We start from the raw sequence: 24,037 nt of genomic DNA on the forward strand, positions 1-24,037 counted from the left end.
ATCTGGATATTGACATTTCCTACAAAAATCCATGTTGGCATTAAAGATGCGCAGCCCCGTGTGGGATCCCTTCCATTTCACACCCATCTCACCCGCTGGCTAACCCATCTGACCTAAAAAGAGCCTATTAGGGCCAGGGACCATCGTTCGCATCTGCAAACCACACTGTCCCGCTCCCTGTCTCACGCTAAGTAGGTTTTTAAGGTGGTAACTGATTTCTAACATGCTGACACTTAGCACCCTAATATAGGGTGATTCATCATGCTCATCCTTTCAGAGGATGGATCTGACTTCAGAGGCAGAGGACAAAAGAGATGAGAAATATGTTCTTCGTTTGGATGTGAAGGCGCCCACCTAAATCCCAGCCCTTCCATGGAAGGGCTGTGGAGAGTCAGAAGCCAGGTGATGCTGCACAAAGAGATCTGGATGAAAATTGACCAAACAAAACAACCCAGAAACATCACACCAACAAAACCCCACCCCCAACTATGTTCTTTCTGGCCTTGGAGTTAAAAATCCCCAGAGACTGGGAAACGCAGAGGCGCCAGGCCTTTATTAGCCTAACTTCTGAAGGCTGGAAAGATGATTTCTTGGTGTTGGAACTCAGATTGTCTGGCCAGTGGAATGGGATGGTGACATAGCTAAGACAATTAACAAAGAAATGACTTACGGAAAAGTTGGAAAGCATTGATTCTACTTATCTATTTGTAGACTGAGATTCACGCCAACCACAGGGACAGACCTGTGGCGCTCTGCTGAGGACCACCGAACACACTGTTGCTTGAATGAAAACCCTGGAGCTGAGGCAGAGTGGGACCTTTACTTCTGTCTGAGAAGCTGCTGGGGAGGCATTAGGGAGACTCTCGGACGTCATTACTGATTTTGGAAATATCAACCTGTGCAGCAGAATTAGAAAGGTTGTGGTTTTAATATTTCTTGGTTTAATACGAGGCAGTCTGCAGAGAAGAGGAAGAGCTCTCTCAGAGAAGTTGGGAGGTTCTCCCAGTCCCCAGCCCTCCAGGCTCAGTGCTCCATCCACCCCGAGGGTTGGCTTCTGGAAGTTTCCCCTCAACACACCTACCTGACCACTATTACTTTCTGCGGATGCTCTATATACAACATGCGTTGATTGAAGTCACGTGAGTCACACAGACTTCGAGGGCATGGGGACCTGCTCATATCCTTGCTTGTCTGCCTTGGCAGCTTTGGGACTTTCAGACTTAGAAGATGAGAGAAAGAAGGCAAAAAGAACCCCATTATGCTTGTATGTTTATAAACAAGAAAGAATTTACAGCCTACAATTTGAAACAGGTTTCCAAACACAAAATAAAAATTGGGAACAGGAAAGTTGGGAAGAAAAAAAAATCTGTGTTCACATTTTCTTTGAGACGTTCTCCTCCTTATACCGTTTGTCACACTGCTGAGGAGGGTTACTCTATGGGTCAAGGGGAAGCCAGGTACCTTCTTTCAGCAGGAAGGAACGCAGTGTAGGCAACCGTAGGTGATCAGTAACTGGCATTTGTTACACAGCCCTTTCCTTCTGTCACTGAAGTAATACTAAAGTCCAGAGAGGGACTCTTTCCTCAGGAATATAAAGCCATGGAAACTTTGGGGTGAGAATTTCACTCCCACCCGTATGTTCTTCTAAATCTTTAGGCTACGCTATGTCTCCAACATGCTGAGATTGGCTGTCACAGGAAGTCTGCATTGATGTGAATGAACCTCTGCAGGATATCCAGGTAGGGAAGAATTTTCTGAACACAAACTCTGTAAATCAGACTCAAATTTTGTCTACAGCGCCTTTTCCATAGACAGATATTGGGTTAAAATTTTGTCAATGACTGTGTATCCACTTGGTGTGAGAAGAGACCCTCAAGGGCTATTAAACTGCTTAGTGATGGGAACCAGATGGAAAATAAGACAAAAGAATTCACAACTCATCTTAGACTGAATTGAATGTCTTTAATTTCACACAATGAATAACATATGAATAGGACCAACTTTTTTTTTTTTTAATAGTTAAGTGCTCTGCACTGTGCTAACCTGATCTGGTAGCGAAGACACCGAGCTAGCTTTCTTTTAGAAAAAAATGTTTAAAACCCAACATCTAAGACCATGGGAGAGCATGACAGTAAAGCATGCCAGATGTCGCTACGCCTCAAATGACAGCAAGTCCATGTTCATTTAAATGTACAAAAATGCTTTATGAATAAAAACTGTTACAAAAAGAACGTTTCAAACAATGTACAATTTTTCTTGCCTCTATATTCAATAAAATACAAATACATTTTTGTTCTAAAATATGTTTACATACAATCAAAGTAGGACATGCAAATTACACTTTAAAAAAGGCTTTTAAAAACCACTTATGAATACAAACTAAAAATTAGCCAGAAGGACTTGTAAGACAATCTTGTGCCCATTTTTTGAAATATATATGTACATATTTAACACATCATGTGCATTTATTATTATTTAAGAAATAGATTTTTTTTTTTAAAAAAAAAGGAAGAAAAAAAAAAGACACCAATCCAGGGCAGAACTACCCTTCCAAGTTGACCAGTAGGCAGCTCTTCAATTTCCCCCTCTTTAGTGTTTATTATACCTGGGCAAGTGGGAGACAGATATCCAGGAAGTTTCTTCCTTGGTTGATATGTGCTTCTGTGACTGTTCCCCAGTGACTGAGTCCGATAGGGAAGGCAGGCTCCTCAGTGGGGTGAACTCTTTTAGAAACACGAGGCAGAGGGAGCCTTGCTTTGTGGAAAGAAACGTGAAGAAACAGCAAGAAGATGCTACGGTATGTTACATTTTGAGTTTCTAGGCACTGTGATGACATTATCTGTAAGCGCTGGCATTTGGACCATTGTGATACGATAGGGTAGTGTTGAGGAAAATGTCTATATTTATGTACTTTTACATAATGAGCAGGACTGAAAATCCTGCGACATAACACTTAAATGGCTTTTGAGGCATTTCGGCTCCTGCCACTCCCTGTCTATGCTACAGTTGGCATTTAAAGGCTTTGGAAATATCTGTATAGACTTGAGACAGTTCCCAGGTCAACCTGCCTAGTGATAGGAAAAAGTACACTCCACAAGCTCACTATCTGATTATTGTTGAATAACAAGCCAGGAGTAAGATTTTCTACTTAAGTCCTAATACCAAACCCTTTACGATCAGCTTATAATATATCACCTTATACTATAATTCTGCCAACACTTGCTTATCGTATTTATAGATACAGCAATGTGCAGAACACAAATTTTGACTGCCATTGAACATGGCCTCCCACTGCAGACAGCAGCCAAGTTAAAACACTACTCTACTGCCAGCCCTTCGTCACCTCCGCTAGGCTGCCAGCCAGTGGCTGTTGAGTCCTGGTCCTGTGGAGTCACAAAGCAACCCTCCATGCTTTCCCTTCCTCTGACCCTTCTTCCTAGACTGGTAGCCACAGCGGGGCTATTTGAGGAAGGTGATCTTCTGTTCCTCTCATTTGAGATGAGGGGTCGAAAAGCAGATGGCTTTCTAGTCCCTTGGAAAGGCAGATTGAAGACGCATCAGCGCCAAGGAGCATTTGCGCATGCGTTTCACCTTCTCATCTCTAATTGGTCTCCTTGTAGTGTAAGTGGGGTTCTACTTACTTGCTGAAGGGGTATTCTAAAACGACGAGAAATTAAAAGCCAGGGATCGTTAGAAAATATTTTGTGGGTCTGTAAATGGAGTCTTGAGGATCCCAAATGACACCTCTTAAAGTAGAGAGATGCATCCCCAGAAGGCAGTGTTGTGTGGTTAAGAACCTCTGTAATTAAAATCAAGAGCTGGGTTCTCTTCTTGGCTCTAAAACCAACTAGATGTGGAAATTCAATTGGTTTCATGGAGGGACCTGGCCAGCAAAGGAGAGGGTAAGGGGTAGTTAGGGAATACAGAAGGAGCTGTAGCAATGCGTTGAGTTAGGTTCATGGAAAATGAAAAGAAAAAACTAAGCAGCAGCGAGGGAGTCACGGGGCGTGGGGATCCACTGTGTGGATGAATGGGCTCACTTCCGCGGCCAGCTGCTCTTTACGATAGCTCTTTCCGGTCCCCTAGTTTTCCAAACAGTTTTCCGAGTTGACGAGCAGGGATTTGCATTGGACTTACATTTCAGTCCGGGGTCAACAGTACACCCCAATTCATGTGTTAAGTTGCAGGTCCACTATAGTCTCCTGGAATTTTTTTTATTGGTTTTGAAATTCTAACCCAAACTTCTTTTGAGCTAATCACTGATAGATAGTAGGTTAATACCATGAAATGCTGGGCGTTCTCTGAGCTCTTTGTCCTCTGGGAGGAGGGTTAGACTGCTCATAGGCTTAGTTGGGGTACTGTATACTACAACAAGAATGAATGAAGGAGAAAAACAAAAGGTTTTCAAAGTCCAACAGGAAGAAAACCCTCTTTATGGCTTAATTGGAACGGGAATAGCTGCTCTTTCGTAGCAATGGTTGGGGGAAAGGGGCCGATCTCTGCCTTCCTCCCCGTGACTCTGGAGCTGCTCAGACATGGCTCGGGAGTGACAGATTGAAAATGGCTGTTTAGATTTTGCTGTTCAAATTATGTGAAATGCCATAGGTCAACCCAGGTCATAAGCGGAATATATAGGATAAAAGCTAGAAATAAGCACAGTCCTTTACACATACGTATTGCTAGGATTAAGTGAGAGTGACCACACAGGCGGCAAATGACATGAAGTCCATTTCGACAGGACAGAATAGGATGGCTCTGTGATTCCAAGCAACTGTTGGTGCTGCCACACAGCAGTGATATTTACAAGCATATTAACTTGAGATTTTCAAATTTTCTTCAGTCCTCAGTACTACCCACTTATTCACGTATGTTACCCCCCAAAATCCATCTCTCTCTGAGGAGGAGAAACCATGTCCTGAAGTGATACTGCGATTTCTTAACTGATCCCAACTTAAACTGGAGGTAAACCAGATATCCTAATTCTCCTTAGAAAGTGAAAACCACTGTGTTTCCTTTAGTGCAAGCTACGTTGCCAGGTATTTGATGTCTTGAGGAAGTTAAGGGGAGGAGTAAGGGACGAGATTGAAAAGACTTATCTGAAATGTCCACATCGGCCTTTTAAAAACACCTGCGGCAAGGGGATTCATTCTGAACCTTCACATGTTTTCCTCGGGCTTTGGAAATGGGTGATAGACGGAATATCTGTCCACACTAAACCAGCGGCTAGAGAACAACGTGGATGAGAAATGTACAGTTGAAATTGACCATTTAAAAGACGATTTGTCACACACAGTTTGCATCCATGCAGACTGATAGGTTTATAATTACATTATGTACAGCAACGCTTTAGTGTATTAAGGCAACCACAGTTTGGATACTTTGTCCAAGGTGGCTTGATACAATTGGAGTGGTGACACCCTTTCAATACTTTAATTTTTATTTTATTTAGATAAGAACACTTACTCCCCTTTAGTTTTAAGAAATAATTATTAAGAGATAATGAACCTCTACTGTCTGTCTGTCTGTCATTTTTCCCCCCAACAACCTATGCCAGCTCTTTGCATGAGAATAATCAGGTACCAAGGCATTGTTAGACGGTTTTCTATATGGTGCGTGTGAGATTTTGATATTTGGTGGCTGATCAGTTATTCCACTTGCTGTGGGGTATTAAAACCATTTTATCCTGTCTATGTGTCACTGGTATGTTTTAAGTATAAAAATAACCTGGCTGACGCTTGGGTCAACATCTCCCTTGGCTGCTCCGAGTCACTTATTAAAAAAGCTTGTATCTATACTGAGTTACGTTTCACAATGATTGGGATTCAAAGCCGTTCCCTTGAGGCAGAAAGCCAGGACAGCCACGGGGAAAGTTCACATTGCGTAGATGTGTACCACGAAATAGAAGGCAGCTAGTTAACGGGAGTACATGAAAATACAAGGCAAAGGAAAAGCAGGAACAGACAATGCAAAATCAGTGTACGAGACAGGAACAAGAGCGGATCTAAGGTCGCCTATCAATTCCACCTTCTGATCACAAGAGTCCATTTGAGCAACTGTGTTGTTAACGGAAAGATGCATCTTTTGGGTCACTTGTAGATAATGTTGGTGCCCCAAAGCCTAGCCGAGTTTGCAAACCAAAAGAAATAAAAGCCAATTACGTGGAAGTGGCTTACAAGCCAGCTGGTAAACTTGCAGCTTAGCTCCCCCTTGGAATGTTTGCTAGTGGAGGACATTCCCCATTTGATTTTTTTTTTCTGACCAGCAAATGAAATCGGAATCAAGGGTGCACCTGGGATGAGGTGGGGGTCAGGGGTCAGGGGTCAGGTGGCCATCAGAGAGTACCAGCTTTACGCCCCTGCTCCTCCTTCTTCTGCAGCCTGCTAGTATCCAGCCAAGGCCGAGTGGCTCTGGGCTGGGAAATGTTGTGTAGCACAGATAGCTGCTTTTGGGGGGCCTGTCCCCTTGCTTTGCTACCCCAAGAACTCCCATGGCTCCACCCTGTCCCCTGCCCATCCTGCCTGCCCACTGAAGAGAGGGGCGGGGTGTCCCTGTGGCAGGGCATTGGCCCCACCTTGGCTGCTGACCTCCCCTGCATCAGTTCCTGCCTGGATCCCGCAGCCCAGGCCTGCCCTAGGGAAGGACATCACTCTCGCTGGCTCGAGATTTCCTTGACCTTTTGGCCTTTACCTCCTCTTCCTGGGGAAGGGGCTGTGGCGGGGGCTGCGTGGGCTGTGCTGGGGGCTGCGGTCTGTGTTTCCTCTTCCCGCCCCTCACGGTCTTGGGCAGCGGTGGCGGTGGTGGGGGTGGAGGTGGTGGCGGCGGCAGCGGTGGTGGCGGCGGAGGGGGCAGCGGAGGTGCCTCCCGTGCCATGTGGATGACAGCCTCGATGGTGGCCATCACGGCGTCCTGGCTCGCAGCCGGCTCCAGCGCAAGTGGGCTCAGGCTAGGCTTCTGGCCTCTCTTGCTGGGTAGGTCGATGCACTTTTCCAGCACGGGCATTTGGTCTCTGGAGTCCTCATCGAACTGGGTGGGCTGCTTCCGAGGCCGGCCTCGCCTCTTCTTGACGAAGTTGTTGCCAGTCTTTGATTGTCTCTGCAGCCGCTTGGCCTTTAGGATCTTGTTCACGTGGTCCAGATTCTTCTTGGTGGACAAAAGCTTGGTGTAGTGACACATCTTCCGCACTTCACACTGGATGGCTTCAATCTCCCGCCTCTTGAATCGCTTCTTCAGCGAGGAGCTGGCTGCAGGAGACAAGAGGGGAGAGGTTGAGCTCATGCCGTCCATATATTGTTTCTCTATTTAAATAGAAAATAAGAAAAACATTGGCTGAACAAGTCATGTATGAAGCATTACTTACACTATTATTATTATTATTATTATTATTATTATTATTATTATTATTATTATTATTTCTTCTTCTGTCCTCACAGCTATGTAGAATATTATGGTTGCTATTATGGTTGCTATTTTTATTTCACTTTGTGTTTCTAAAGACCAAGTCTTGTTATGGAGGGCAGACTGTCCTCAAACTTTGGATCCTTTTGCCTCAGCCATCCTGAATCCCGGGAAATGAGGCTTTTACTGCCATCCTTGACTCCCTGCTCCCTGCTCTGTTTGAAAGATAAGAAATCCGAGGCTCATATCTCCCTGGGTTCTTAGAAAGCACAATGTAAGCTTTATATTCCATTTCTTCTTCTTTTTTTAAATTGAGCCCTTTGACATTAGACCAAATTCGGTTAAGCATTAATTGATAATTTACCTTTGTCTGACCTTGAACGATTTACACTTGGCACACCCACATCATTCAATGAGATCATACAAAGGTACCAGGGCTCTTAAGAGCAGCTTGACAGGATTTAGAAAGCTGTGGGTGCAGGATTTTGTCTTAACTTCTTCCCGGTGTGTGTGTGTGTGTGTGGTACCAGGGCTCTTAAGAGCAGCTTGACAGGATTTAGAAAGCTGTGGGTGCAGGATTTTGTCTTAACTTCTTCCCGGTGTGTGTGTGTGTGTGTGTGTGTGTGTGTGTGTGTGTGTGACTGAATACTACAGTTGGGATGGTGTGGTCTCTTAATATTTTCCTGCCAGTATTCTGGAGCTGTCAAGTTGCCTGAAGATGCCCAATTAAGCGAGCTCTTCCTAGCCCTCACCCTCTGGGGACCTCAAGGGCAATATCCGCCAGGTGTTTCTCAATGGTTTACACTCCCCCGCTGAACGGTTGTTTGCGAAGGGCCCTTTTCATGTACTGCTGGCCAGATGCGCCTCTATTTTACGAGCCTCAGTTCTCAGGAAGTCCTGTACGGTGGCACTAAATGGCCTTCAGAACTGCTTCGTTTTGAAGTTCAGACACCATAAAGTGTCAATGGCTTCAAGACAGAGGCAGCCTTTTGCCCCTGGATCATTCTCCTGTTATTGTCTGTGAGCAGACACATACGTATATAATACCTGTGTGCTGGCATACACGCATCTGCACCTACGTGTGTTTGTACGCAAACGCAGGCACACTGTTCGTCGTCCTGCTGGCCGCTAGTCAGTTGCAGACTTAAGTCTCCCCTCACTGAATTCTTTGCTGCCGTGACTTGCCTTGTGTGCTCAACCCCAAAAAAAGCCCACGTAAAAGGGAACATATTTCATATTACTGTGTTGTTTTCTTATGCGTTCCCATGACTGTTTTCTTTTTTCATCTATTGGTTGAGAGAATCTTAAGGGAGGGAGAGAGGACAAAAATATACCTAGCCCTTGGTTGCCTCTCTCTATTCTTGGGCAGTCCCACTTCATTTTTTCCCTGTTGCCCCGCTTCTCGATCATGCTGGGGTCCATCACAGACTTCCAGGAGGGTTTTATTTGAAGTTATTTATGCGACTAGCTTCATGGAGTGGCAAGCGCTGAGTTCCATAGGCCAGGTCAAACTGCCACCGCTTTGGGCCAAAGGTCAGCCAGACTGACTGAGCAATGAATAACTACTGAGCGATCTTTAAAATAAGTTATAAAGATCAAAATAGAACAAAGCCAGAGTGAGCTTCTGACTAGAAAAATAAAACTTCTGTAGTTAGTCTTGTAAAAAGAAAAGGTGCCTCAATTATCGGTTCCCGTGTGGCTTTGTGTCGCTCACGGGACCTCGCATGGTGTCTCCTGAATGGACAGGATTGAGAGTTGCTTCCTCGGTGGCAAATCCGACTACTCTTCACTGTCTTCTGGTCACATCCTTTGAACGCGTTCTAGTTTGGATTTTGAAGGCAGCATTGCAAATACAGCAACACGGGAGTTTGTTATCAGGCCTTGTCGGAGACAAGCAACTTGCTTTGTTCATAGAGATTCTGAGCAAACCAGCATAGTTAGAAATATGCTCCTCAGGGCATCATTTAAAATACAGAATCCATGTGCAGCTTCCCTCTTTTTAGTTTATAGCATCTATCAAGGAACTACCTGATCAAGAATCCACAATATGAAGGTATTAATTTTACAGACCTAATAACACAGCAAGATATTAATAAATCTAAGGTAATTTTATTTGCTGTACTATCTCAAGGTAAAACTTGACAGAAACACTTTCATGAAGTAGAGGGTTCAAAACACACAGGCTCAGGGCTCTAGTGTTTGCATGTCAGGATCAACTCCTTCACTTATTTGAAATAAGAGGCAAAAAGACTTAGAAGAGGCTTCGTCAAAGCTCAGTGAATGCTATGGGGGAATGAAGAAAACAGAAACACTAAGTAAAAGCTTATCATTCAGGAATCAATGATAATATATTAAAATAGAGCCACATATTTACATATGTATATGAACAAGATGAATATGAGCTAAGCAGTATGATTAAGTTTTAAAAAAATCGAACAAAAGTCAAATCACAAAAGATTTTTAAAGAAAGAAACCATTTATATAAATGTAAAGATACACATCTTTGAATTTTTATTCCAGCTTCAGGATCCAGCTAAAAAGCTTACAGTGGCTACTGTGAATGAAAGTCTTGGCAAAGACAGTTTTCAATATTTATTTTCCTCCAAAGTTACTTCATAAAAGGTTATGAAGCTTCAAAAGTAGGGCTTCCCAGCAGAAGTCGTTGAAGGTTAAAAATGCCCTGATCTGGACCCAGTGTGCTGGCACACACCTGTAATCCAAGAACTACCATGGGCGGGATGATCAGGAAGTCAAGGGCATGCTTGGCTACCTGCTGAGGTTGACACTAGCTGGAATGTGTAGGAAGGAGAAGGCAGACACAGAGAAGGAGGCAGAGGAGACCAACAACCAAAGGAAAATAGTTTACACTTCCCCATGCCAGCTGCTAGTGAGATACAGCAACTAGCGCTCAAAGGCAGCAACAATGGTGAAGAAACCGAATACTTTGTTCAATTTTAGTAGCTATAATGGGCCTAATGGCTACTTCCTTGGCAGCAGGGCTATCAGCTGAACAGCAGTGAAATGCCAAAGGTAAAAGGTATTTGGGGATTCAGTCAAGAATAGAAAGATGGTTGTGAATTGTAAATAACTTGGTGTCCCCCCCCCAATTTATTTGGATGAGTGGAAAACTAACTATAACAATAGAAGAGATAAAATAATCTTATTTGAATATCAATCTAATAAAACTGCTAAAAGAGACCCTGAAAGAAATTTTAAATTAAACCCTGCCTGAGCATTCATTTCTTGGTATAACTGTTGTTAATTTTCTTAGGTGTAATCATTGTGTTATGATCAATTTCTTATTATTCAGTGCCTTGTTTTTTAGAAATGGATTAAAATGCTTGTGAGTGAGGAAATATGAAACTATCAGAAACTGGCTTCACAATAGGAGGAGGGGAAGTAGGGAGAAGCATCGCAGGAACATGACTGGTCAAGAGCTAAGATCATTGAAGGAGAGTATTGGTACACAAGGTTTAATAATCCCGTGTATGCTTGATGGTTTTCAAAATGCTGGCTTCAAGTTAAGAATGATAAGAGGCAAAAGTGCTCCTCTTGGAATATTAAGACAGGGACAAGCTATAGCTCCCATCCTCCTAAGGGTTCTATTCACATAGCATTGGAAAGAAAGAGTCCCCGTTTCTCTGGCAAGTCACAGTGCTTCCTGGATCAATGGCACGGAACGATGGTTTCTCAGGTTTATAGTGCGCCAATCCCATAATCATGCTGTGAGCCCACCTCTACTCAATGCTGGGTATTATAACACTATCCCTCTCTTTTGGACACTATGACACTCAGGGTTCCTACATGTGCAGAGCACCTGAAGCTTATTCTGTGCTTGTGTTTATTATCCAAGCTTTCAGTTAAGAATCAATGTTCCTGCAGACAACAAAGTGAAGCCAGGCTGATGTCACGTTGCTCAGGGACGCTGGGAATGAAGGCGAACGACTCACCATGGGGCTTTCAGATGTTATCCTGGGGCTGGGAACTGAATGGTCTTGAAGTTTCTTTCTGGATTTAAAGATTGCCATAATTCTTTCCTACATTTATTATCAATTGCCTTCCCCAAACGTGGGATGGCTTTCTGAATTCTATTTCTCCTCTAATAAATTTGAAATCTCAGATTGGGAGAAGAGTACTTTAGACTTGGCAAGGTTTGGTATTCACAAATCTTTCTTCTTATTGCTTATGATTTCACTGTCTCTCTAAATGTTTACAGATTTTTCTCTTTTCAAATGGTTTCATTATTGGACAGTAATTTCTGGGATCTTGCTGCAAAGATTGATTCCATATTTGCCCTCTTTCCTGCCGCTGTCCAGTATCTTGCCTGCTATTTGCTAGGCTTAAAGAATAATTATGACTGTCCCAGGCAAAATACAAAATGCACTTCTTTCTAATTCTGTAAGAGAAATCATTTTCTAGGTTCCCAGAATTGCCATGCAAATGGTAAGTTGGTTTTGGCAGACACTTAGAATATCTCTTCTCTCCTATTTTTTGGAGGACTGGATTATCACAGTTATTGATTTTCTCGCATCTTTTAGGATGTGGAAGAATGGGCTTAGCAGTGATTCTTGTTCCCAAACTGACAGATGTAGTGTCAGTACCATGAGCTGCATCAGAGACTACCTACCAGGCTTAGTTATATATTAAGTCTCTCAACAAATTGGTTCTGATGTTGGTAAACCGTACTTTGTCCATCTGTATGAGATAGTCTAGTTATATAAGACAGATTTGGGTGGGTTGGTTAGAAGGTAGATTTATTTCTGGACTTCTTAAGAGAATGGCTCTAAAAGTAAGGTGTCGCCAATTTGAGGGAAGACTTTCAGGATAGAGACAGTTGGAACTCCATCTGCCTCAACTAGTAAAGAGAGTTTTGATGTGAATTGATTTCTAGGTTGATGCATGGTAGAAGGTTCTTTGCAAAGAACACATCTTCCCTTTGTACTTTTCGAGGTTCTAACATGGGCACATTCATGAAGCAGTGTCTGATCTGGCAGCTGCTGTGTGCTTAGCACATGGGAGCTCAAGAGAAGTCAGTTACCTAATGTTCTACAATGTCAATTATGCATTTTGTGTTTGAAACGATAATAATATTTTATTTGTCTTAACGCTATTTTGTATGATATATGGGAGGCATGTGACAGCCTGCCTTGGCATGTGCAATTTCTTCTTCCACCGTGGATTTAAACAAACCCTCTGTAACCCTGACCTTAAAGGTTCCTTGAAAAGGACAACAAGTTGTTTCTTCCAGTTGAACTCCCACAGGGCAAGGAACAACCGAATAGCTGGGGGATACCAACGGTGCTCAGGAGCACCTCTCCCAGAGTTTGGGGCAACAATTTTGAATGAAAGGATTATGACTGTTAGGAAGGTGACCACAGAACTCTGATTGGATTTAGGATCTATTCCACAGGTGGGAACTCATGCTTGGTACTGCAAACTCAGAAAAATGAAACAACAATACCCTGGTGAGGGGCTGGAGAGGTCACAAGCTCTAGGGGAGGAATTTCCTTGTGTTGTTTAGTTAAATTAGAGTGGCATTGAATCACCTTTTAATTACATATGTTTATACCCATAGACAAACACTACTCTCAGCTTTAATCAGGGAAGATCCTTTATGCAGTCAACATCAGGAAATACAGAGATTCTTGGTGGCTCAGGATGTTCACGGTAAGGGCTGGTTGAGTTCTAAACAGGACATTTACACCACTAAAAGTTCAGGAAGACAGAACAGAAGGAACATAAGAACTGGGAAACCAGGAGAAACACTGCAAAGGTATGGTTTTCTGGGTATGACACACCTTGTACAACCGTGCATTTATAGCTGGAAGGGTTACCTTCCCTGGGCCTGCCCAGAACTGGACCTGCCAACTATCAGTCATGATTGAAGAAGATGCTTATGGAGTGCTACCCCTCCTTGTTGAACTATTAACTACTGATAAATGTGGGAAAGAAGGGTTATTGTGTTCAGCTGTGTACCCACTGGTGAGCCCTCCAGGCTCCAAGGGCTGGTTCCAAATCTATGCTCCTGCAGAGGGCCTTGGTTAAACTCAATGGATGCCGAAAAAAATAAATTTGAAAGCAGATAGACAAGATTGAGGGAAAGGAGGCATTGACAGAGGTTGGAGGAAGCCAAAAGATGGTGGGTTTGAAAGTAATTTGGACAAATTACATTTCTGTATGAAATTGTCAAAGAGCACAGTTAATTAATTTTTAAGAATCAGAGACAAGGAGGTTATCACGATGGGTAATGCTTTCCTTTTCTTCCATTTATTTTGGACTTTAGTGTTTCTTTGAAGCCATGGCCAGCATGGGAGTTTACTGTCGAAGACCATCCATTCTCGACTGTAATAGCTCGGAGCGTTTTGCTTGGTTCTCATTTCACACAGACAGTAGAGGGTTTGCCTGACAGAGAGGTGAGGCAATGGCACGTACAGTTGTACGTTCACCTTTCTCTGAAGTAGGAGAAGACACCAAAGATCAAGTGGCCTTGTGCATCTGCCTGTGTCTCTTCATAGGTATTCTACAGCCTTGCCTTGTGCTCTCCTGCCCCTGACATCTGGTCTGTTGTCCAACTCTTGTCTCCCTCTCCAGCCTCCCGGGGGACAGCACAGTTCCCTGAGAGGAAGCAAATCTATTTGGCTACAGGAATATCACTGGCAGTTTATGTTCACATTATCGATACTTTATCTAAAAATTAAGAATTAAATGAAGCATTTGAATGCATTATAGATGGGAGCAGAATGGTGTCCTCACTTGGCCTGTACATTCATCTTCCATAATTTGATATGAAGTTCCAAGAACAGAAAGGGAGCCCACAGGCATTCAGGGGTCAATGGAGCATCTTACCACTCCACTGTTTTCATGGTGTTGTCAATCAAGCTTGTGTTCTGACGCTATAGCAGGTCAGTCCACATGGTTAATTTTAGTAGGACAAGATTTTTAAACAAAAAAGTTATATCAAAGTATTTTTTAATGAGATAAATAATCCCCATGAGATATTTTATATATCACAATAAGCTGTTATTTCACTGTAGATTGTATACAATGACTTCCTTCTACACGATCGATGTGGGAATCCCCTCTGTATGCTGTGAATACCACTGGTTAATAAAAAAACTGTCTTGGGCCTGTGAAAGGCAGAATATAGGTAGGTGGGGAAAACTAAACTGAATGCTGGGAGAAAGAAGGTGGAGTCAGGAAGAAGCCATGTAGCCTCACCAGAGACAGATGCTAGAAGTTTACATGGTAAGCCACAGCCACATGGCCATACACAGATGAATAAAAATGGGTTAAATTAATATGTGCGAGTTAGCCAATAAGAAGCTAGAGCGAATGGGCCAAGCAGTGATTTAATTAATACAGTTTCTGTGTGGTTAATATGAGCTGAGCAGTTAGGAACAAACAAGCAGCCCCATTACAACAAAAGATGACTTGGGCAACTTTCTTAATAAAATGAGAGTTTGACTCATGGTTTTGTGTATTCATGGGCTGGGACCTAAAACACATGTAAAATACTTAAATTCCTTATAGGATAAAGACCCTATAGGCCCCAAAGTAACGCTTAAATAAATAAAACAAACATTTTTTTGCTAACTGATTGGAATCTTACTATTTAGTAATTTGGTTGCTGAAAAGTATATGTTATAACCTATAAAAATCCCTTAGATATGAAAATTTAAATCTCTTCCAAGCAGAGCTGATGAATGAGGATGTTCAGAGACCTAGACTCATTATCAAGTACAAAGCACTCTGCTCTGCAATGAGGAAGATGGCTATCCATATTCTCAAGAAAACCCTGTTTGGGTTTATGTCTCTCTTCATAACCTTCATCTGCCAATGAAAACGTTGAAAAACAAACAAGTCAGAACTTATATTATCATATGTGTGGAACATAAGGAAAATTTAAAAAAAAATGCATGCAAACTCAGTCAGTTTGTGTTCCTTAAACCATTGTTAAAATTGCAAAATTGGTAGAAGAATTTGATAGCAATAGAATATTTTTGTTTCGCTGATATAATACATTAAATACAATTTGGAATCATTTTGAGAAAATCATTTGCCTACGAATTATCTCATTCTCTTAGAGTTGATGTTTTGAAGAGTAAATATGTATGTCCTGAATATGCACTTAATGAGTTGATGTCAGTGATATCTCTACAGGATCAAGAACGATTCAAGTTTACTACCCTAAAGGGTGTTTATGCTTAAAAATAATCAACAGAATTCATTCGGTTATTTAGCACTCAACCCCAGATCTTATCTTTCTCTGATTGTGCATCTAGGAAAACTTGCTGGGGATGAATAGAAATGGGTGGGCTTCAAACCGAAGAGGACAGTTCCAGAGCCACAGTTGATAATGGCTAATGTTTCCTGACTTGTGATAAATTCCCACAGTCAAGGCTGGACCACGGTTATCTATGCATCCTCTAGTTCATCACTGATTGAACTGTAGGAAATTTCATAGCCATGGGGAGAGCTGTGTAGCCACAAAGAGCTCCTGGAATGAGGTGTGAAGCTGACATCCTTCATTTGCTCAGGCAGTTTTGAAGTCCTGGTCTCTAGGTTTTCAGAATTCTTGACTTCATTGACCATCGTGATACGGCGCCAAGCACTGATGAGTTTACAGGTTGGAAAAATCACCCATGGCTTTGAACAAGTAAAGGCAGCAGCAACGCAGCTGAGAGAAGCTAGGAGCCCACAGGAACATTGCTAGGGTTGCTGTAAAGAGCGCAGCAGGAGTCTGAGTGGCCTGAGGAATTTGGACAAAGGGCAGAAGTCCAAAGAGAGTGAACATCAGAAGCCTACAGCTCCCGTGCATGGCCACCAGAACTCCGTGGGATGCATCCCAGATTGCCTACCAGGCATTGTCAAGAGGGATTTTCTGGGGGAAAAATGTTTTCTGAGGTCTGGAGCCGCTGCTCTAAGCTTTTGTTAAATAGCAAATTGGAGAAACAGCTATTGTAAACTGAGGAAAATCAGAGGGCCACTTCACCCCATGCTATTTCAACAAATGCTGGCTCTTGTTTGCTGTGGTGTGGATCAAGCCCTAGGACCCGGTCTCAACCCCAACTTCTTAAACTACTGACTGGGACCTTAATCTGTGGTCTTATATGTGAGTATGGGGGCTGTGAAGGAGAGTAGGGAGGGTATAAAGGTGAGTTTGGAAGGAGGAAAAGGAAGGGCAAAATGTTGTCATTATATAATAATCTCAAAAATAAAATCTCAGCAGTAGAAAGTTTTTGAACACTCAACAGCAAAAATAATTAAAAACTAAACGAGTAATGAATCATCCCACACACGTAGTTGTATTGTATGCTGGATGCCCCATTGCCTTGGTTCTGAACTCATGACATGTGCATTATGTATTCCACAGGCCGTCACATCATACGACATCAAGACACGCCTGCTGAAACACCTGGACTCAGAGGTAAGACTGCTATGTGTTATGAATTGCATTTTTTATACTGCACATTAAAGTTTTTTTGCAGTCACAGAAGCATCAAGATTTAGTTACAGAAAACAAAGACTTCTGGTATTTCTCTGCCATCATTTCTGGATAGCTTTGATCAAATTAGGATATCTTTGTATTTATTATAGTATATGTATAGAAGTGTGTTGTGTTAGAAGGCATGATTTCAAAATTTGTTTTTAGATTACTGACTTGTGTGTCATGAAAAAAAAAAAATCAGCGAATTTTGGCTTGGGATTAAGACAGACTTCTCAGCCATTCCAAAATACCCTAACCAGACTTCTGCCATTTTATACTACATATTTATGTAAATCACTGTTTTCAGCATTGATGGTCATAAGGTGAAAACATCGATCAACAGTGGGAAACGTTGAAGCTGATCTGCTTCTGAAAGTATCAAATATTCAAATGGGAGTCAACACTATGTAAAAACAAACAAGTACATCTACCTTATTAGTATGTAATCCTTGTTTCTCTCTTTAATAAATGGTAAATTATAACATGAAAGAATTGTCTGAAAATAAATTTCTTTCTAGCTTATGATCTGAAAATGTTTGATTTGCATACGTCTAAACAGAGTTGTGTGAATATTTCAGAGGCACAAAAGAGTCAAGAGTCTATAGAATTCCTTGGGGGAGGTTCTAAGTTCAATTCCTAGCACTGGAACAAAAGCAAAGACAAAGAACTCCTGGGCAGATAGTGGGGAAGCTGGACGGAAATGGCACCAGTGTCAAAAGGCTTGAGATGCATCAGTTAAGACTCAAAGCTTGACAGTTAAGCAAGGAACAGGATTTGAACACTCTCCCAAGGGGCTCTATTTCTTTTTTTCCCCTCTCAAATCTTGTAAAGTGTTATTTCGGGAAAAAAAAAACAAACAAACAGCAACAAAGATTTAAGATGTAGAAATATTCCTAAAGTATGCAGCACCTTGACTTTAGGAATATTTCTACATCTTAAATGTGCACGCCAAGGTGAAATAATTCCTTGTTGACCATGCTTGAAGACCATGAATTGCAAGAAACTACCGGTCTTGATTTCCTTTTGGTTTAAAAAGATAACCTTGTTTATGTAATACTCAAGTTTACTTACAGGAGATATTGACCTGGAAGTTAGGAGGAACCATGCTTCTAGTCTCGGCTTCTCAACCCACAGTTCTCTGACTTTAGATAAAGCTCTGACTCTCCCGAAGAAATCTGTAAAAGGGCTCACACTATCAGGTTGTCTCTGATCCTCAAATTCTTCATCTGTGTTTTCTACAAGACAAATTCTAGGCCACATTCTGTTCTGATGACTCTGCCTACCCTCTAAAGTGCCTCTCAAATTAGTACCCAACTTAAACCAATTTTGCATATATGAAGTATTTAGTTCCAAAACCTTGAGCTGATTAATTTCTGCAGTCAGAAAGCACAGCACTTAAAAGGCCACACTTAAAAAATTGCACATTTTCAATAGTGCCCATATTCTTGGCTCGTATGAAACGAAGGCTCCTTTAAACACTTTGACACACATTGCCACCATAACTGAACACCACTGTGGAGAAACGTTTCTGAGCATAGCTGCAAATCTTTCATTTAAATTTGCAAAGTTCAATTTTATTGGTCCTGAGTTCTGAGTTTTGAACCACATTAATCTTCATTTCCACCCCCGCCAGATTTTGAGGTCTTTCTTTTTCAAAGGGCTGAATAACGTCAGAGTTAACGACTGCCCTTTTAACTCTTGTGGGCTTGACTCGGGGAACTCAAATGCATGCTGCTTTTACTAAAATATCAATTTATACAATAGGGTATCTGCATTCTTCATCGCAACAATAAGTGATTACATCCATTGCTTTAGGTCTTCCCATATCGTTCATCTGTCTGCCTAGCAGATGATAGATGGACCCCAGAAACTACAGCTATGCATGGCCTACAGGTGTGCGTCCCATTCGATTATTTCTGTAAGTGTCAGAGAGAGTGTTGCCTCTGGTGCCGGGTAGGGAGAATATTTTTGTACTTTTCCTTTATCCAAAGGCAACTTTCCAGGGCTAGAGAGAAGGAAAAAGATACAACACCACATAATACTCATTTTAATTCCAGAGCTTACAGATTTTCCATGAATTCACTCATAATCAAACAGTAAGGCATTTTTAGACTTCTATTAATTTTTTAAATTGGTATCCTACATCTTAGCATATCCTGCCTGGTATTTATGAATTCAGGCAGTTAGTCCTCTTTCTGAATGCTGTCCCTGGCCTTCCATTCAAATGTTAACTCTTCTGCCCCTTGACCTGCTAGTTTCTCCCCAACAGCAGCACATAGTCTGTCCTGTATTTGCGCTGGAGAATTAATCGATATTTAGCCTTCTTCTTACACCATGTCTTCCTACTGAACCAGGACCATGTGTTAGCTTTTCTCATTCATTCTAAGAACAAATATTGAAGGAGTCCCACGTTGAGCCCGGCACCGAGCCAGGTGCTCAGTTTCCTGCCTTTCTCCCCGTGACTACCATGGAGCTCAGCTAACTTCCTTGAATTGAAATTAGTCCTAACAGAGACTTATCCGAATCCAGAACTCACCATCGACTTTCTGTACATGGGGAAGAGAAGGATGTTTGGAGGAAGTGTAAGGGAAACTTTACATATCTCAGTGGCTTGTCACCTGCCTCCGAGGGTCATTAAGTTTAGAGTCTCAGGCCTGTGACCACCAGTACTGCCAAATATAGACAGACATCCAGTCTACCACGTGGGAGAACTAGGCTTAAGTAACAAGAAAAGTTTGGAATGCACTACAAGTCACCAAGAAACCAGCTTGGCTTTCATAAAGGTACAAATTGATAAAACCCAGTCTTCATATTGATTATCTAATGCCAGGGAGTTACTCCCATATCTTACATCCTTCCCAAAACACATATCCAAAAAAACATATACACAGGGCTGGTGAGGGAGGGGGATGGGAGAAGAAGGGAGGCTTGGAGGGAAGGAGGGTATTAGATCTTTTAGAAAACAGATTTTTACAGAAGAGTTTCAGGCTAACAGAAAAAAACGTTATACCAAACTTGCCCACACATCTCACTGCCCCAGCACTCACCCAGCCTCCACCATCTACGGTCATTTTATCATTGCCAAGCCTTTGGATCCAAATTATAATGTCTCACTGAGAGGAGGGGGCCATGTGTTGTCCTGATGAGTCGACACACATTCACGTGCTAAAAATTGTACCACTGCTCTGCTTGGAAGACAGTTACAGATCCCTTCCTCTCCCTCTCCTGAGCTCAGAGGGGCAGGCAACACAGCAAATACTTCCTCACCAATTTCAGATTCTTGCCTTGACAATTGAAGAGGCTCGCTCACCCCTTTCGTTTAGAGACTCTAAGTTATCGGCTACTAAACCCTAAGGCTTGGATTCTAGGGAGGTTAGTGCAGACACACTCAAGGTACAATGCACAGGGTATGAGTGAGTCATAAACAAAGCACAGACACATGCTCTAGTGTAAAAAAAGGGCCTGGATCCTCAGCTCCCAAAGGCTGCTTCCTATTAATTACACAACAAAGTGAACTTTCCATGTGCAAAACCCAACTCACTTAGCTCTGGCAACTCACATGAGAAAAATACCAGGACTGTGGAATCCTAAGTACTAACAAAAGCCAATTTCAAAGAAAGTCTTCCGCAAATGTCTTCTGGCTGGACGGGGCAGCATCTCCTGGATGGAATGTTTCTGAACAATGAAACTGCAGCCAGACTCCCAGCAACATCACTGGGGGTGTGGCTCTGACTCCCTGGCTGGAATGCCAGACAATAGTGACCTTCTCTTTTGTTCTGGCTCCTGTCATCTCCCTGGGGCCAATTCTGGATCCAGGCCAGGTAGTGTCCACGCCCTGTGCTGAGACCACCACACAGTTCCACCGCCCCCATTAGTAACTTTTCTACCTTTGAAATTGTCCATTGAATGCACACACTCATTTTGTTTGCTCATTTGTTTCTGTCTTAAAAAGACCATCTGGTGTCTCTTGGTATTTAAGGCAATGGAATTCTCAGGCAGGAGGATTCTTCAACAGGTTAAAAACAAAAACACTTTATGAGAAGTGAAAGTAGCTGAGCTCTTTCCTGGGACCCCTTCAGAAGCAGACTTCATAAAGTAGGCCAACAGAATCTATTCCAAACGTCATTAAAAGAACAGATTAAAAATTAGGCATCTGGGCTGCGGGGGAGGAGGAAAAGGACGATTTCTCTTCGCTAGTGAAGATGCGGGAGGTTGTCGATGATGCTCAGAGACGGTGTCTGTCAGATTTAACTGCATCTTAGAGCATACAAGGTAAGTGGGAGGCATTCTTCACTCCCTTGAATGAAACAAGGGGGAAGAATAAGGAACTGAGATTTTGGGGGGAAAAAAAGCAACAACCTAAACAGAGAAGACTTTATACATGATAGTGACCACTGAAAGATCTCAGCACCCATCTGTATAGAGATGGAAACTGAGACCTCTCGGGACAGCCACTTCCACAAGAAAGCCTCATATCTATCAAGTCATGGAGCAACAGTTCAAACAGGTTCCTCCCTCCCTCCCTCCCTCCCTGTTTCCTTCCCTCCCTTCTTCCTTCTTTCTTTTTTTCTAATTTTTGAGCCAGAACCTCAAATGTGTAGCCCTGGCTGTTCTGAAACTCATTGCAGGCCAGCCTTGAATTTCCAGCGATCGCCCTGCCTCTGCGTCCTGAGTGAGTATTATTATGTATGTTGCTGTACCCAGCTAGCACCCTCTATTCCAAAGCCAGTTGTATAATATCATTCCTTGAGACAGAAGAGAAGACAAGGATTGAGAAAACACGAGAAAGCCTGAGGTTCCCTGTTAACTTCCACCATTGATGGCACTGTGGCGTTACTCCCGAGCTGCAAAGCCAAGGTCCTCTTCAAACTTCCAATTCCATAGTTAAATAACCAAAAATATTACTGCAATTTACATGCCCTTTCTCTTGGTTTAAGTTATCCTACACACTGTTTTGGTTCACTTTACACATTTTCATGTTTCCCTGTAGAGAATGAGTCAATAGATATATATTTATATAGATTGAAATATATGTTACTTTAAAAAAATCCAAAATACTTTTAGTTTCAAGAATTTTAGGTGGGCTCATATGTATGTATGTTATGTTTGCATGCATATATGTACACACAGGTTTTAAATTAATGTTTTTGAAATTAGATTTGATTGATAATTTTACAAGTATATATATTCAAATTCTTATTATATATATATATGTATATGTATATGTATATGAATTTGAATTACCCTCATCCCTAGCTTCTCTCAACATGTTCTTACTGCTGTCAAGTTCCTGCCTCTAACTCCTGGGTGTATTGCACCACATCCAACTAGCACAGCTATTGACAGGTTTGACTGTGAAGACCCAGTGCAGAGGCCCCCTGCTCCATGACCACAATGTCTATGTCACATCAAGAAGACGGCATTTTGTAGCCCTTCCTGCTAGCCCCCAGAAATGACATTCTTTTTTATAATTTCTCCCGTGACAGTCCCTAAGTCTTAGAGGGGATGCTATAAATGTCCTTTCTAGGAGTCAGCGTGTAACCATCCCTTATTCTCAGCATCTTGAGCAGCTATGAGTCTGCATTTATTGTTCACTGTAAAGAGCAGCTTTTCTGCTTAAGGCTGAGAGTAGCATTTGTCTATGGATATAAATACAGATGTTTAGAAGGCAATTTGATGACATGTCAATTTAGTCAAAGAACAGTCACAGTCAACTGCGGGGAACTGCCAAGGATTGTAAAGGAAGGTGGTGGTTAGGGATGGAGGACATAGCCAGCTCCAGAGAATCGCCTCCGTCTAATGGCTCAAATGTATCATCTTCCAGCCATTTGCTGTCAGGTAAGAATCTAAGTACAAAGGTGCCAGAGGATCTGAGTGTCAAAAACCTAGCAGTTCCTAATTAACATGAAAGATTATAGCCTCTGGGCGGCAGGCAGAAGCCACAAGGGCCGCCCCAGCAGAAGGGACAAGGGCCGCCCCAGCAGAAGCGACAAGGGCTGCCCCAGCAGCTGCCCTTTTACTTTCCTTTCCTCCCTTCAGAATGATCGGTGGGGGCCAGGCGGTGGTGGTGCACGCCTTTAATCCCAGCACTCGGGAGGCAGAGGCAGGCGGATCTCTGTGAGTTCGAGACCAGCCTGGTCTACAGAGCTAGTTCCAGGACAGGCTCCAAAGCCACAGAGAAACCCTGTCTCGAAAAACAAAAACAAACAAACAAACAAACAAACAAACAAAAAAACCAGAATGATCGGTGGGTCTTATGCTGCAATTTGAGTTGATCCCTATTCTGGTCCCAAATTTCTCTTTCACTCTCCTGAATGATATTCCCACACAACCAGACAGAAGCGAAGGCTGACCCTCAAACAGGTGGAAACTAAGATATATCCAGGCGTGTGTGGGTGCACACATGTGTGCGCCCGGGCATGCATCCGAGGGTGTGCACACATCTCTGCAGGCACGGCTGCTCACCTTGTTGTTTGAGGCCAAGGGTGTCATTGGCTTCAGACTACATGAGTGGGTTAGATGAGCTGGCCAATGAACCCCAGGGACCTGCAGGTCTCCGCCTCCCCAGCTCTGGCATTATGGGTGACTGCCACTCTATCTGCCTCTGAATTTCTCAAACATGGGCATTGGTTATCTAATTCAGTTCTTCCCACTCATGGAGCTCCAAAGAGGGCATTGCTCCATGGTGACGAGTACTCGGATCTGCTTATCCAGTTCTTCCTTGGCACAGGGAAGGCAGAGATTACTTTGTTTTCATTTTACGGGTGAAGAAAATGAGAGACTTGAGGGGCCAGTCAGCCTCGCAGACATACATAAGGACCGAAAAGGAATGTGGGGTTGTAATGAGGACTGCAGCGTAATCTCGCCCTTGAATTATAAATGCAGTTTCTACCACACCTCAGTGTGGTGGAAGACTTCAGCTCCCCCAGCAGGTAACATGGCTAACCTCTCTGCACTTGAGTTTTGAATTTCTGTCATGAAGAGGTGGGCAGAGGTCCTTGCTGGTTTATTCTGAGCCCGTCTGATGAAGTCCTTTCCAGGGTAAGCACCGGGAGAAAGAGGTCCTTGGGGAAGATGTACTGGGACCACAGCAGCAGGAGAATGGGGAGTACCTGGGTAAGCATGCATTCACTGTCTCATAACTCGTAACCCTAA

At 42.7% G+C, this 24,037-nt stretch overlaps 1 protein-coding gene across 1 annotated transcript in view; it reads right to left on the reverse strand.

The window, feature by feature from the left end:
- Window positions 1-1,953: 1,953 nt before the first annotated feature.
- Window positions 1,954-24,037, reverse strand: part of Setbp1 (SET binding protein 1) — a 333,048-nt gene continuing 310,964 nt past the window's right edge. Inside the window, exon 6 of the mRNA XM_026783404.1 lies at window positions 1,954-7,241. Within this exon, the coding sequence (XP_026639205.1) occupies window positions 6,631-7,241 (611 nt within the window). The 3' untranslated portion in view covers window positions 1,954-6,630. The remainder of the gene's footprint in view (window positions 7,242-24,037) is intronic.

Source organism: Microtus ochrogaster, chromosome 18 (assembly GCF_000317375.1).
Source record: "Microtus ochrogaster isolate Prairie Vole_2 chromosome 18, MicOch1.0, whole genome shotgun sequence".
Lineage (NCBI taxonomy): Eukaryota > Metazoa > Chordata > Mammalia > Rodentia > Cricetidae > Microtus > Microtus ochrogaster.